This window comes from Marmota marmota, unplaced genomic scaffold (assembly GCF_001458135.2).
Source record: "Marmota marmota marmota unplaced genomic scaffold, marMar, whole genome shotgun sequence".
NCBI classification, from domain to species: domain Eukaryota; kingdom Metazoa; phylum Chordata; class Mammalia; order Rodentia; family Sciuridae; genus Marmota; species Marmota marmota.
In genome coordinates this window covers 10,672,046-10,688,035 of record NW_026000174.1, presented here as the reverse complement: position 1 = coordinate 10,688,035, position 15,990 = coordinate 10,672,046, and the positions used below count along the sequence as shown (strand labels likewise).

At 36.9% G+C, this 15,990-nt stretch overlaps 1 protein-coding gene across 2 annotated transcripts in view; it reads right to left on the bottom strand.

Moving 5' to 3' along the window:
* The window catches only part of Ints4 (integrator complex subunit 4), a 102,981-nt gene that overhangs the window by 43,922 nt on the left and 43,069 nt on the right, over positions 1-15,990 (bottom strand). For both annotated transcript variants that reach the window (XM_015477371.2, XM_015477372.2), the window contains 3 exons: positions 14,303-14,477; positions 6,942-7,147; positions 1,641-1,783 (listed from right to left, as the gene is read on the bottom strand). In XM_015477371.2, the coding sequence (XP_015332857.1) occupies positions 1,641-1,783; positions 6,942-7,147; positions 14,303-14,477 (524 nt within the window). The remainder of the gene's footprint in view (positions 1-1,640; positions 1,784-6,941; positions 7,148-14,302; positions 14,478-15,990) is intronic.

The window sequence follows — 15,990 nt, the reverse complement described above, 5'->3', positions numbered from 1 at the left end:
AACCAGGTGTTAATCCTGTTAAGCTGTCCAATGATCATTACTAAAGTCAACCTTCTTGTTATGTAAAAAATGAGACTTTATTGTTCAAGATGTCTCATATCAGATTTTTTTTCACTTGCAGTCAAAAGATATGAGTCTAACTGATATCTTGGGTGGAGTTCTGAAAAATTAAAGACCTGGTCTGAAACTGTGTAGCCTTGGACTGGTTTTTGGAGCACTACATCGTTAAACTATTTGACCCACAATCACCCAATAAAGACAATCTTATGTAAATATTATAGGTGGCCAAATATCCACAAATCTTATTTTATTACTAGAAAATGCCTTTCATCAAGCAGAATTAATCATTCCTTCTGTGCCTCTGCAGAACTACAATTACTGACAGAGATGTGTATCCCCACTACATCTGCCTCACCTCAAATGACTGAGTGCAACCTGAAGACAATTAATAAATGCATACTTAATTGAGCTGTAGGAGACTGTACAAACATGAACAAACGGCAAAAAAGAAAACCAGATATCAAAAATGCTGTCTAGAGCAAGACTCAAACTCCCATGATATTTTTAGTTTTCAATATATTTTCTTTTAATGTATCTTCTAGAGAAATGGGAATGTAGCTCTGTGGTAGAGCTATTGTCAAATGTGCACAAGGCCCTAGGTTTTATCCCCAATATCACTCACTCACACACACACACACACACACACACGCACGCACACACTCTCTCTTAAGATAGATACATACATATATACATACATATAGATATATATCTTCCAAATACCTGGTTTAAACCAAAATTTTTCTACTTTTAATAACACATTTTTTTTGAAAATCAATAAACTGTACGCTGTTGGAGTTATTTCGTCCAAAAAGCTCATTTAAATATGTGAAACACCATAACACACATTTTATATCACATGTATGTAAGCAGTTCTTCAAATAGAAGTTTATGACTAGTACTAACAATCTGATAACAGTCAGCAAAACAAGATATTATTAGGAGGAAAATGATTGTCATTCCCTGTCTGTAGATCAAGTGTCAGCCTGCCTCTAATCTTGATAATGATGGTTATAATACTGTGCAAAATACAAAACAGACAAAGCATTTATTAACTATATAGGAGAAAAAGGAAATCTAATAAGACTTGTCTCTGTAACTATAAAATCTACCATGGAACCTGGCATAGTCAGCACGCAGAAAGCACATAATATTTGCTACGCAGATGAAAGAACAAAATAATAAATAACTTAAAATTGATATTCATTTTAGGAATCAGACTCCTGAGAGTTTGGTTATGTAGAATGAGGTTTCTAAACTTATTTTTTATTTTTGCTTTTTGCTGGATCTAGGGATTAAATCCAGGGACACTCATTAAGCTACATCCCAGGCCCTTTTATTTTTTAATTTGGGACAGGGTCTCACTAAGTTGCCCAGACTAGTCTCAAATGTACTATCCTCCTGCCTCAATCCCCAAGTTGCTAGGATTTTAGGCATGTACCACTGTGTTCAGCTGAGATTTCTAAATTAAAGGCAAAATTGAGTGCTATATCCTCAATCAATAATGATCCTTCAAATAATGTCAACACTGTACATTTATCATATTTTGGAATTCAGTAAGTAAATGAGAGAAAAGTCCTTACTTCCATATGGAGTCCCTATCTGTAGGGTACTTGGTTAAATTTTTCAGCAGCTCTACCAGTGCAAGATGAATGCCTTCTTTGGTTGAAACATTAGTACAGCATAAAAGTTCATGAAGAGCCTCTCTAATATCTCTGGATGAATCCTTTAAAAGAAAAAAAAAGTAATTTTAAATGTAGTCACTCTTAATAAACCCCAGGCTCCATCTACCATCCCCTACTGCCAAGCTATCTTCCAAGGGTGACCATGTGACAAAGTATTCAGAAATTTACTGGCTGAAATTCCTTAAAAAACAAACAAACAAACAAAAAACCCTCTCATTTTATTGATTTTAAAAAAGGTCAGCTATAGGCTGGGGTTGTGGCTCAGTGGTAGAGTGCTTGCCTACTATGTGTGAGACAATGAGTTCAATTCTCAGCACTGCATATAAATAAATAAAATAAAGGTCCATCAATAACTAAAAAAATATTTTATAAAAGGAGGGGGGCCAGCTACAGTAGCCCTGCCCCCTTTTACTCATTGTCCTTTCTTTTTCTTTCTGTCTGGAACTCAATCATGATACCAACAGTATAAGAGCCTCATTGCAACTATGAAAAACAACAAGCTAAGAAGGGAAAGAGAGCTAGGGTGTGTGGGATGTTCTAGACAGAATAATCAAAAGAACAGCAAGCATGAAGGCCATTAAGTGGAAGCATGTGTGAAAAAAGCATGGAAGCCACCATGGCCAAAGCAAACAATGAGTAAACAGTAGGAGGTGACTTTTAAGACTCTTCATAAAGTTGGCCTCACTTCCCCCTCCAGCCTATCCTCACCACATCTGTACTAGTTCTTTATTCTAGGGGCACAACCCTCTTTTGGTCTCCAACTGGACCATTTTCCTACCACCACAGATCTTCTACATCTGCTGCTCCTCCCAGAATATTCTTCCATCTCACACTTTCAACTCTTCCTGCCAAGTTAGTGCCCAAGTCCTTCTTTTTTGAGCTCATCTTTAGAATCCTTTCCTGATTGCTGTACTCCTTTAAAGGACCAAGTTACTCTGATATACCCTCTGATATACTCCCATAGAACCTAATTTCTACCATGATCTTAGCTTATTACTAAAGCTTTTTTTGTGTGTCACTATCTCCCTAGTGTCTACATTATAAAGTCCATGAGAGCAGAGCCATCACTTGTGCTCATTATTGTATCCTCTCCTAGAGCCCTGCCTGGAACATACCAAGTGGTCAAGAAATATCAAAGAAACAAAAGGAAAAAGGAAGGAGCAAAGATAGGGACTAATAAGTTGACTCAGATCTGCTCAGCTCTAAATGCTATGAACATAACCACAGGATACAATGCTTCCCAAATGAACAAATCTCCACTGCAAAGAGTAGACAGCTAGCTATACTGATGTACTGGAAAAACAGTTTTTAAAGTGATTAAAAAAAAACCAAAACTGACTTGTGTTCTTTTTTTTTTTTTTAAATACTCTTTTTTTAAAAGATGTTGATGAATCTTTATTTTATTCATTTATTTATATGTGGTGCTGAAAATTGAACCCAGTTCCTCGCACAAGCTAGGCAAGCGCTCTGCCACTGAGCCCAAGCCCCAGCCCCTGACTTGTGTTCTTTTTTATTTATTTTTTTACTTTTTACATACATGACAATAGTGGAATGCATTACACTCATTATTACTCATTTATAGTACATTTTTTGTAATCTGTATATGAAGTATGTTCACGCCAAATTCTGCCATTATACATGTACTCTTTTTTTTGCATTACAATTCTTAATACACATATATACCACAATTTATCATAACTCTGTTTGTATATAAGGTATGTTGATACCAAATTCAAATCTTCATATATGTATTTTGTATAATGATGACCATCACTTTCCATTATCCTTACTATTCCCCTTCTCCTTCCCTTTCCCTGCCACCCCTCTTCCCTATCTAGAAATAATCTTCCTCCCATGCTCTTCCTCCCTACCCCACTTTGAGTCATCCCCCTTAAATCAGAGAAAACATTCAGCATTTGTTTTTTTGGGATTGGCTAACTTCACTTAGCATAATCTTCTCTAATGCCATCCATTTACCTGCAAATGCCATGATCTTGTTCTTTTTTGGTGCTGAGTAATATTCCATTGTGTATAAATGCCACATTTTTTTTTTATCCATTCATCCACTGAAGGACATCTAGGTTGGCTCCACAGTTTAGCTATTCTGACCTGTGTTCTTAAGAACAGTCTAATTCCCATTTATATAATCAAGTTGTGTAGATTTGTTTAAAAAATATTTACTAGCATTCACTATACATAAGTAACCACTTATGGGATAGAGTAAAAAAAATAGAGTAAAAGGTACCATATTGTCACTACTGGACTTTTATTTACAGAGCTAATAATTTCATCAGGGAGATAAATACACAAAACCTGCCATACATGATAAAATATGAGAAATAAAATAACACACATGGGCCTGGTACTCAATAAATATGTACTAAGTGACTGAATGAGGTAAAGAGTCAACCTATATGAATTTCAAGAATATTTCAAGAAAGAGAAATGTTGGGCCATGCATGGTGGTTGGCACATGCCTGTAATCTCAGTTACTCAGGAAGCTTAGGTGAGAGGATGGCAAGTTCAAGGAGAGCCTGGGAAATTTAGTAAGAGCTTGTCTCAAAATTAAAAAATAAAATCAAAGGGACTGGGAACATAGCTCAGTGGTAAAACTGGGTTCAATTCCCAGTACCCCCCAAAAAGGTGGGGGAGACAAATTGACATGTCAAGTCAATCCTCTTCACAAACTTCTCCAATGGTTCCCCATAACACTTAGAATAAAATCCAAACATCTTATAACGGCCTACAAAGCTTTAGACTTGTCTTCTCCTTATCTACTCCCAGATCTCATCTCATACTACATTTCCATCTTTTCTGTATATTCACCCATACTGGCTTTCTTACTCTCCATTATGGAAACATACCAGACCTCAGGTGTCCCCAGGAATCTTTCCATTAGCTGTTGCCTTTTCCTGTAGTTCCTTCCCTCAGTCTTCAAGTTACTGGCTGCTCTTTGTCATTCAAGAATCAATTCAAACATCATATCCTCAGAAAATCTTTACCAACCACTTTATTTACAGTGAAATTTCCCCCTCTTCTATCATATTGTTTATCTTCTGCACAAGGTTTATCCTTATTTAAAACCATTTTGCTTTTTCACCGTACCTTTCTTTGGCATAGAAGTTCCAAAGCAGGACCCCTGTCTGTTTTTGACACCACTATAATTCTAGTACACAGTGTTTGTTGGATAATTCTTCAAGTCAGGATAGTATCTCAGCATAGTAAAAACAAAAATCAAACAACATCCCCCAAAAAACAAAAAACCACCAACAAGAAGACCCCAGCAAATTCCAGGTGGAAGGGTGAGCTAACTAAGGTTCAAAGCAATGGGGATATAGCTCAGTGGTAGAGTGCTTGCCTACAAGGTGCAAGGCTTTGGGTTTGATATTAACCACCACAAAAAGGAAAGGGGAAAAAAAAAAAGCAACGAAGTATAATAACACAGTAAATGTCAAAGAGCAAGCAGTCAGTAGCAGAGCAGAAAAATATTTTAGAAACAGCAAATTTAAGCCAGGTGTGGTAGTACACACCTGTAATACCAGTTACTCTGGAGGCTGAAGCAGGAGGATCACAAGTTCTAGGCCAGCCTGGACAACTTAGCAGGAGCCTCTCTCAAAATTAAAAGGGCTAAGGATGTAGTTCAGTGGTGAAGTGCTTACCTAGCATGTGTGAGGCCCTGGGTTCAATCCCAGAAGCACACATACACACAAAAGAAACAGTAAGTTTATATATGTCTAAATTCTTGAATAGAATTCCAACTCAAAGAGTTTATATCTATACATATTATTGCTACTTAGCAATTATTTACTAAGCACTTCATTTATTCAGACACTGCAAGGCACTGGGAATAAAAAAAAAAGAAAGAAGATAGGACCCTGCCCCCTCCAGCAGCTCACAACCTTGTGTAATACAGAATTCCTAACAAATGCTAGAGGGGTCTAAACGAGATATCACAGAGGAGTAGCATTTAGCCCTCCCAAGAATGAGACTCATGGGTAGGGAAGGCTTCCTGGATCTGTTGCCTAATGTAGACTGTGGGAAGAAGCAAAGTCAGCTAGTGGAAAGGGCAATTTTGCAAGCAGAAAAGGAGAATTACACTAAAGGCAAAAATGATGAGGGAAAGAATGTGTAGAGAAGTAACTTCAGACTAAAGTTGAGAAATGGTGGGAAAGAAAGCTAAAAAGGAAAAGAGGAGTTATATTATACAAACCACCCATGAGAAACAATACATGGAATATAAACACCCCCTTAGGGAAAAATACATGAAAAGTACAAATAAGGATGTATAATTTTGGAAAAAAAATTTCCCAGAAGACCTAAGCAACTGGGAGAATTATAGGGACCTCAAAAATCAAAGCATTCAATCTATTTTCTGAGGTACACAGCAGAAATCTGAAACAAGTTTGCTAATAACTAAGCACTCAATTACTATTGCTTTTGTATGTGGGAAGACGTAAGGTCAAATCTCACTTATTAATATTTAGAAACTAAAATCAGTACTTGCAAATAAAATCTACACTCTTTAATAAATAACTCAAGAACTACATACAGTTGTACAGTCTGGAAAGTAATCCTATGTGCATAACCTGGCACAGCCTCTTAATGGCTATAAGACCTCAGATTACTTTATTCTCTATGAAACTACAGGGTTGAACTAATCCCTAAGACATCTTCCTGCTGCAACAGCCTATGATTCACTAGAAGAATAAAATAAAAAGCTCTTCTATTTCTTCAACTATGCAACCACTATAATGAACTCCTTTTAATTCCTGGAATACATCATACATTCCCTTAAAACTGGATATAGAGGCATTGCTCCCTTCCACTCCAACACCAATACCACTCCTTCCTTGTAAGAAATACCTCCTATTCTTCCTTCCTTCAAGTGTCCACTGCAGCACTTTGTTTCTTTTCTTTATCTCCAACCTCAAGTCAGCTGATTCAGTTTAGATAACATTTATATTCTCAGGGTACCCTGTCCTTTCCTGATCATAGCAATATCAAGTTTATGTCAAATTCCTGTTTAATTATCAGTTTCCTCCATCTTGGGAGAGGGACATGTTGAGAGGGCAGAACTGTGCTGCCAGATATATAGATATACTTACCAATACCTAGTACAATGCCTGGTTTTAAAAGGGGAGGAGTGGGGGTCAGTAGAAATTTGATGGAAGAAATGACTAACAAACTGGAAGTGCTCACCTCTAACACAGCCAGGACAGTGTCAAGTTGATCTTCTCGGAGGGTAATGTTATTAGAGATTTTCCTCATGGTATGTATGGACTGTAGACGCACCTCCTCAATTTCATCGTTAAACATGTCCACTAGGAAATCAAGGCACTTCTCAGCAAAAGAGGGTGAAGACTGGGCCAGCATGCAGAGAGCCTCTACAGCAGCAATGCGAACCTCTATAGAAAAGAGAACAAATAAAAGATGACAAATGAAACTACACATCAACTTAAGAACATGGAGAAAATCCAAGATGGATCCCTTTGCATTCAAGCTGTCTTTCACTCTCTACAAACTCTCTCTACAAATGCTCCCTGTAGAATCTCCTCAATGCTAACTTCATGTTTAAAGGTATGGACTTTGGAGTCACAAGAACTATGGTTTAAATCTGACTCCATATGTACGTCATTAAGTCACACATTTGCCTAAATTAACTGAATTTCTTTAAAACTAAGTTGTCCTATCACAGTATTCCAACCACAAGGAAGTATGTTTTGAAAAGTCGGGTATTAAGCAATCTGATCATCATTATTAAGATTAAAATAGGCTAGCCAGGTGTAGTGACACATATTTGTAAGCCTCACTACTCAGGAAATTGACGCAGGAGGACCGAAAATTCAAGGTCCACCTTGGCACTTAGCAAGACTCTGACTCAAAATAAAATTTTAAAAAGGACTGGAGTGGGGCTGGGTTTGTGACTCAGTGCTTGCCTAGCATGTGTAAAGCACTGGGTTCAATCCTCAGCACCACATAAAAAAATAAATAAACAAAATAAAGGTATCGTGTCCATCTACAACTAAAAAGGAAATTCTTTTAAAAAGGGGGCACAGGGGGTGCAACTCAGTAATAGAACACCCCTATGTTCAATCCCCAGAACTGGCGGGGGGGATTAAAAAAAAAGTAAAATAGATTAGATACAATTATTCTCTTTTTATAGATAAGATTTAGCAGAATAAATTAACTGGCCTCAAAGTGAGTGAAAAAAGAAATAAACTAGTATTGGGTCTGTTAATTTTTTTTTAATGTTTAATTTTTTTTAAGTTGTAGTTGAACCTAATAATTTTATTTTATTTATTTTTATGTGGTTCTGAGGATTAAACCTAGGGCCTCCAACGTGCTAGGTGAGCACTCCACTGCTGAGCCACAACCCCAGTCCAGAGGTCTATTAATTTTACACTAGCATTTTGCATGGTTAAGAGTACATGGTCATGGGCTGGGGCTGGGGCTCAGCGGTAGCGTGCTTGCCTAACATGAGTGAGGCACTGGGTTCGATTCTCAGCACCACATACAAATAAATAAAAATAAAAGTCCATCAACAACTAAAAAATATAAAAAAAAAAAGAGTACATGGTCCTAGCTAGGCGCAGTGGTACACGCCTGTAATCCCAGTGGCTCGGGAGGCTGAGGCAGGAGAATCCCAAGTTTAAAGCCTGCCTCAGCAAAAGTGAGGCACGAAGCAACTCAGTGAGACCCTGTCTCTAAATGAAAAACAAAATAGGGCTGGGATGTAGGGATGTGGCTCAATGGTCAAGTGCCCCTGAGTTCAGTCCCCAGTACCCATCCCCCAAAAAGTATATGCTCTAGATGACAGAGGTTCCAAAGCAAATTATGGAAAGTGATCCCCTCACCAATTAGGAAGATGATCTTGAACTTAACTTTCTGGCACCTCCACTTTCTAACCTGTTAAATGTAGATAATACCCACTCCGTAATACAGTTGTAAGGACTAAATGAGATAAAGCAGGTAATGCATATAGCACACTGCCTGGTATAGAAAGCATAGGTATGGATTTTGAAAACAGAGACTCATTTTCTTCCACCTCTTTGCAGGCTCAGAAAATGTGACAGTAAAGCCAGTGAATCCAGGAATATTAGAATCTAAGCCAATGAAAGGAGGCACCATTTCATTCCCAGCAATGTTCCCCTAAAACCCTAAGTTACCTAGAATTTTACAAATATGATAAAATTAGAAAGCTGCCATGCTGATGCCAGGTTGTAATCTACTGTTCACTCACTAATAAACATTTCCAGAACATACTACTTTAGGCCCTGTACTAAGTGTTAGGAGACAGAGGTGAGTAAGATATGCAAATGCTCACAAGATTTTTACACATGGTTGTTTTATACTAGTGATTCCCAAATGGTTCTTCAACAAAATATATAGTTTAAAAAGATAACCAACTGAAGTTATAGTTATAACTCAAAAATATCATTTGTTCTTTGTAAAAGAGGCTTTATGGACAAGTTAAAAGTAGAGTTACAATAAGGGGAGATGATTCAGATTTTTCTAGGTAATTATGAATTACTCCTTTTCCTCAGAAGGAAACAATTTTCTTCACAATAATATGATTTAAACACAAAATTACCAATAATTATAAAAGCAAGTCAGAGATAAACACAAGTATGTTAACTGCTGGCTCTTCTTCCTGGGGTTTTATCCATTACGCCACACTGACTCATGTGTAACCTTTACAAATCCATCAAGGGACTCACAGAGGAACTTCTGATCTACACGAGATAATTATTGTGACCTGAGCTGATGCAATTCAAACAGAAGCAAAGAAACATGGTGTCTGTTTCTGCCTGTGCAAACTGGCAATTATATATAATAAGTTATATTTTTATCATATTTTCTAATGGACTTTCTGGAATGTTGGACACATATCATATACCCCTTAAAAGACCAGTTTAGAGAAAGGAAATCTGCTATCCTAAGAGAGAAAAAAAAAATCTAAAACTATCCTGGCTTCGCTACATGCTAGCTATGTGTTTAACCCTGAAGATATAACAAGACTGTTTCCCAACGTTTACAAATGAAGAACTAATGGTATTATAGAGTGATGAGTATTTACAATGGAAAAGCATGGAGGACAAAAGAAAATGCAGAATAGGGTACATAGCCCAGTCAATGGATCCAGAGGCAGCTTTCTGGAACAAATGACCCTTAAAAACATCCCTTAGGAGTTGCTAGTCCATAAGAAACAAAAATGCTTTTTTTTTTTCCTAGGTACTCTTTGTATTGAATGTACAATATCCCAAAAGGGAAGGAAAGTGCTGAAGAATTCAAAGACTAAAAATATATGAGATATTATACTAGAATCTAAGCCAATGAAAGGAAGCACCATTTCATTCCCAGCAATGTTCCCTAAACCCCTAAGTTACCTAGAATTTTACAAATATGATAAAATTAGAAAGCTGCCATGTCTGATGCCAGGTTGTGATCTACTTACTTGTCAAATTTAAGTTACTTTAACTAAATCTTAGTAACAGGGGTAGAGAGTAAAGCTCAGTGGTAGAGCTTGGGCTTGGCATGCTAATGTCCTGGATTTAATCCCCAGAATGCAAAAACAAACAAACAAACAAACAACAACAACAACAAAAAAAAACCTTAGTGACAAACTGGAAACTATATTATAAACTAAATCACATAAACATTAATAATGGAGAAATTCAAATGTAGAAACTAAACAGAGCAAAAAAATGGTAACAGAAACAAAATATAATACGTCTTAGAGTAGGACAGGACTTAATAATTAATAATATTTAAATTATAAGTCATGTTTCAAGTTCATAGGAAATAAAAAATCAGCTTTAATTTTTATATGCAGTTGGCCCTTCACATCCATGGGTGCCACATCTGTGTACTGAACCGAACTGGGTCAAAAATATTTGAAAAGAATTTTTCATCAATACTGAACACATATAGTCCTTTTTTTCTTATTACTATTCCCCCCAAAAATAGAGGATAACAATTATTTGCATAGCATTTACATTGTATTAGGTATTATAAGTAATCTAGACATGATTTAAAGTAAACAGGAGGATGACTATAGTCTACTTTTTTTTTGTAAATATTATGCTTTTTCATATAAGTGATGAGCACTTGCAGATTTGGTTATCCTTGGGGGTTCTGGAACCAATCATCCTTGAATATGGAGGGATGACTATACATGAAATATCTTAAAGCAAATTGGATAGTGCCAACCAATTTTTTTACATTTACTAGTAAGAAAAACTCAAAAACATTATTCTTGCCCTTTTAAGTTCTATTCTGAGGATAGCTTCTTTTTTTTTTTTTGTAGGTGGACACAATACCATCATTTTATATATTTATTTATTTTTATGTGGTGCTTAGCATCTAACCCAGTGTCTCATCACAGCAGATGTCCCAAGATATAAAAAGAAAAATAGGAATTATAGAGCCCAATGGAAAAACCATTTTAAGAATAATGAAGTATTATGCCTTGCTTGGTGGTGCATGCTTATAATCCCAGCAACTTGGGAAGATGAAGCAGGAGGATCTCAAGTCAAGGCCAGCCTCAGCAACTTAGCAAGGCCCTAAGCAATTTAGCAAGACCCTGTCTCAAAATAAAAAATAAAAAGGACTGGGGTAAAGTACCCCTGGGGTCAATCACCAGTACCAAAAAACAAACAAACATTATGGTAAATACATATGCATTATCAAGTATTATCAAGTATATGCACCCTACTTTTATATGACTGGCAGCTCAATAGGTTTATTTACCATAAATATGCGAGTGATGCTTTGTGTTATGATCAGGACATCCTGAACTTACTGGGAGATAGAAATTTTTCAACTCCTTTATAATCTTAATAACAATGAAGTCTACTGTTGACCAAAACATTGTTGTATGGCACCTGACTATATGAAGCAACTGTATTCCAGACACTGGACTTCAGGCAATGAAGGACAGTGATTCTTGAGGGATAGGAAATAAATGAGGTGAGCTCTGTGGTTATAGCAGTTAAGTGTGTAAAGAGTTCTAGACTGCATTATCTCCCTGAGAAGACCAAGCTAGGAGTCTAGGGAAGCCAATCACACTAGAAGTCACATATTAAAGTACCAAAAGGAGAAAACTCCACAAAGAAATGGAGAATTTGGGAGATTTGCAAAGGACCCCCTCAAGTCTTCAGCTAAGTTCTGATTTGTGGGGAAACTAAGACCTAGAAAAGAGAAAAAACGAGTCAGAACTAACATACGACCAATGTTAACAGGTTCAGAAGAGTTTTGCTTCAATAGTGCACAAAATAAACCCCAGACTCAACTGCTCTGGTCTTGGCTAACAAAGCTTAAAATTAGGACAAGCAAAACGTACCCGAAAACAAAACTCAAGAAGATGTGTAGGGGGCTGAGGTTGTGGCTCAGCAGTGGAGCTCTCACCTAGCCCACGGGAGGCACTAGGTTCGATCCTCAGCACCACATATAAATAAATAAAATAAAGGTATTTTTTAAAAAAAAAGATGTATAGGAATAAGACAATGTTCAGTATCTAATAAAAAGTAAATAAAATTCAAAATGCCTAGCATCCAATTAAAAATTACCAAACATGAAAATAATCAGAATGATATAATCTCTAATAAGGGAAAAAATCAAAACCAACCAGAAAGCACACAAACAAAAGGATTTTGGACAATTATATAAAAATGTTTTCCCCAAATTCTAATTAAAAGTCTAAAAGCTGGGTATAGCAGCACATACCTATGATCATAGCAACTCAGAAGACTGAGGTAGTATAATTGCAAAGTCAAGGCAAGCCTCAGCAATTTAGCAAGGCCCTAAGCAACTCAGCGAGATCCTGTCTCTAAATAAAATACAACATAGGGCTGGGGGTGTGGCTCAGTGGTTGAGTGCCCCTGAGTTGAATCCCTGGTACCCCCCCAAAAAAAGAGCTGGAGATATAGCTCAGTAGTAATGTGCCCCTGGGTTCAATCCGTAGTACAGGGGAAAAAAAAAAAATCGAAAGAGGACATCTATATCTAAGATGAAAAATATACTGTAGGAGATTAGTATCAGATTACATATTTCATAAGAAAAAATAATGAACTGAAAGATGAAATCAATAGATAATACTCAAAATAAGACACAGGGTAAAAAGAGAAACAAAAACAATAACCAAAAAAAAAAAAAAAATCAGTGAGCTGCAGGAAAACTTCAGGAACCTAATACTTATGTAATTAGAGTCCCTAAAAAGCTTTGGGACCAGAAAAATCTTTTTAAGAATACTAGCTAAGAGTTGGGATTGTGGCTCAGCTGTACAGTGCTCGCTTACCTAGCACGTATGAGGCCCTGGGTTTGATCCTCAGTACCTCAGAAAAATAAATAAATAAAATAAAGATATTGTGTCCAACTACAACTAAAAAATAAATATTTTAAAAACTACTAGCTAAAATTTTTCTAAATAAAATGAAAACTACACTTGATTCAAGAAGTTCAACAAAAGCATAAAAAACAATAAGAAAACTACATCAAGGCATTCATAATCAAATTTCTTAAAACCAATGATAAAGAGAAATCTTAATAGCAAGTTGAGGAAAAACAGACTTGTTACATACAGAGAGGAACAAAGACAAAAAGGACAGCACACTTTTCAACATAAAGCAACATCTTTAGAAGATGGGGGTGGAAAGGTTCTGTTAATCTAGCATTTTATTCCCAAGAAAAAATCTTTCAGGCTGCAGATATAGCTCAGCTGGTAGAGTGCTTGCCTCCCATGTACAAGGCCCCGAGTTCAATCCCCAGCACCACACACAAAAAAAATCTTTCAAAATCAAAGGTGAAAAGTCTTTACCTTGTGCATGTATATGTAATCTCAGCTACTAGGGAGGCTTAAGCAGGAGGACTGCAAGTTTAAAGCCAGCTTAGGCAACTTAATGAGACCATGTCCAAAAATAAAAATTCGGGGGGCTGGGGTTGTGGCTCAGTAGCAGAGCAGTTGCCAAGCCCAAGTGAGGCACTAGGTTCGACCCTTAACACCACATAACAAATAAAATAAAGGCATTCTATCATCGACAACTACAAAAAACTTTTTTAAAAAATTGGATAAGATCTGGTACTCTGTTTCACATATCCTGCTTTCAATTTCAATCGCCAGTACCTCAAAAAGAAAAAAAAAAAAAAAAAGGCTTTAACAGTCTAAACGGTTTTCTGGTCGGACACCTGGATTTAAATTGTTTCTATGACTTTCTAGCTGGCTGACCATCAATTTTTTATTATCAAGTGCTTACTATAAATAAATCATTTATTATGCCAAACACTTTACATATATTGAACCTCACTTAATTCTCACAACTCAGAAGGACTTCCATTTTATAGAAATGCTGAAATTTGAATATGCACTGACTAAACCTAAAGCCATGTTCTTAATTGCTATATCATACTACACATTGCGCACCAGCCTCTTCTGTTTCATAACAGTTATTTCACAGACAATAAAAAATAAATAAAAGAATGCATGTTTATCACTCTATTCAATGCCTGACAAACAGCAGTCACTCAATGAATGGGTACTATTATTACTGTGCAATCATACGTACCATACATCTCATCTTCCAACCCATGAACAAAGGCTCCACAAGCTCCTGATTCGATCAAGTTCACAGCCCCTGTATCTATTTCTTCCTTAGGAGCATCATCTCCCCACTTTCTGCCACTGGAAAACTCCCCTGAACTATAAAGTTCCTTGGCACGCTCATGTGCAGTACGCTTCCTCTGCAGAAGATAACAACAATTACCACTTGCAGGAGACTCTGGAGGGAACATTAAGGAGCACCTTGGGAACATGAGAAGGTAGGAAATTAAAATGCTCTCTAAAAGTTACACTTTAAAAAACTACTCAATAATTCAGAGCAGGGAAATGTAAACTCAACTTAAAATGAGATAAAAGTAGGCTGGGGATATAGCTCAGTTGGTAGAGTACTTGCCTTGCATGCACAAGGCCCTGGGTTCAATCCCCAACATCACACACACACACACACACACAAAAAAAAAAAAAAATGATGAGACAAAAGGATCACAAGTTTGTAAGAACTTTTTTAGTTACCTTATTAAAGAGGGTGAAGATAGTTAAAATATGTGCTGATCAGACAGAAGTTTATGTTTACCATAACAACAATATAGGAAAGGGAAAGTCAGAAAGGCAAACAATGCAAGTGACCATGCAAAAGCTTCCATGGGTACACAATATACAGACTCTAGAAAACAAGTTTTTCAGTTTCATTAGAAATGAGTCCCTAGGACTGGGATTGTGGCTCAGTGGTAGAGTGTCTGCCGAGCATGTGTGAGGCACTGGGTTCAAATATTAGCACCACATAAAAATAAATAAATAAAATATTGTGTTCATCTACAACTAAACATATATATAAAAAAGGAAAGGAAAGAAAAAGAAATGAGTCTCCAGTTGGGCATAGTGGTGGCACACACCTGTAAAATCAGCAACTCAGGAGATGAGGCAGGAGGATCATGAGTTTAAAGCCAGCCTCAGCAACTTAGAGAGGCCCCAAGCAACTTAGCAAGAAGACCCTATCTCAAAAAATTTAAAGGGCAGGGGATGGGGCTTGGTGGTTAAGTGTTCCTGGGTTAAACTGCTGATACCAAAAAAAAAAAAAAAAAGAAAGAAAAAGAAAAAGAAAGAAAGAAATGAGTCTCAAGTAGGATGTGGTGAAACATGCCTGAAATACTAGTTACTGGGGAGGCTGAGGCAGGGGAATCACAAGTTTGAGGGCAGCCTGGGCAATTTAATAAAACTGTCTGAAAATAAAAAGGTCTGCAGATATAGCTCAAAGCTTGCCTAGCAGATGCAAGGCCCTGGATTCAATACACAGTGCCACCCAAAACAAAAAAGAGAAGAAGGAGGAGGAGGAGGAGGAAGAGAAGAGGGAGGGGGAGGAAGAAGACAACAATGAAGACAAAGGAAGGAAGAAAAATGGGAAATAAAAGCAGAATAAGTCTCTATATGTTAATATTGTGCTCAATCTGAGCAACATTGGGCTTCACCAAATAACTTTCTAGTAAGTTCACTTTCCACACAGGTTACCTAAGGGGGAATACCCTGGTTAGCAAAAGTAAACATACAGTACACCTGGCAATTATGGTTCTCATCATAAATAAATGAACTGGTACTCTGTTTCACATATCCACCTCTACAAATCTTCTCAGTGTGGATCCATAACTCATGGTTGATCACCTCAGAGGCACTAAGGAGATAGGTACTTGAACCTAAAAG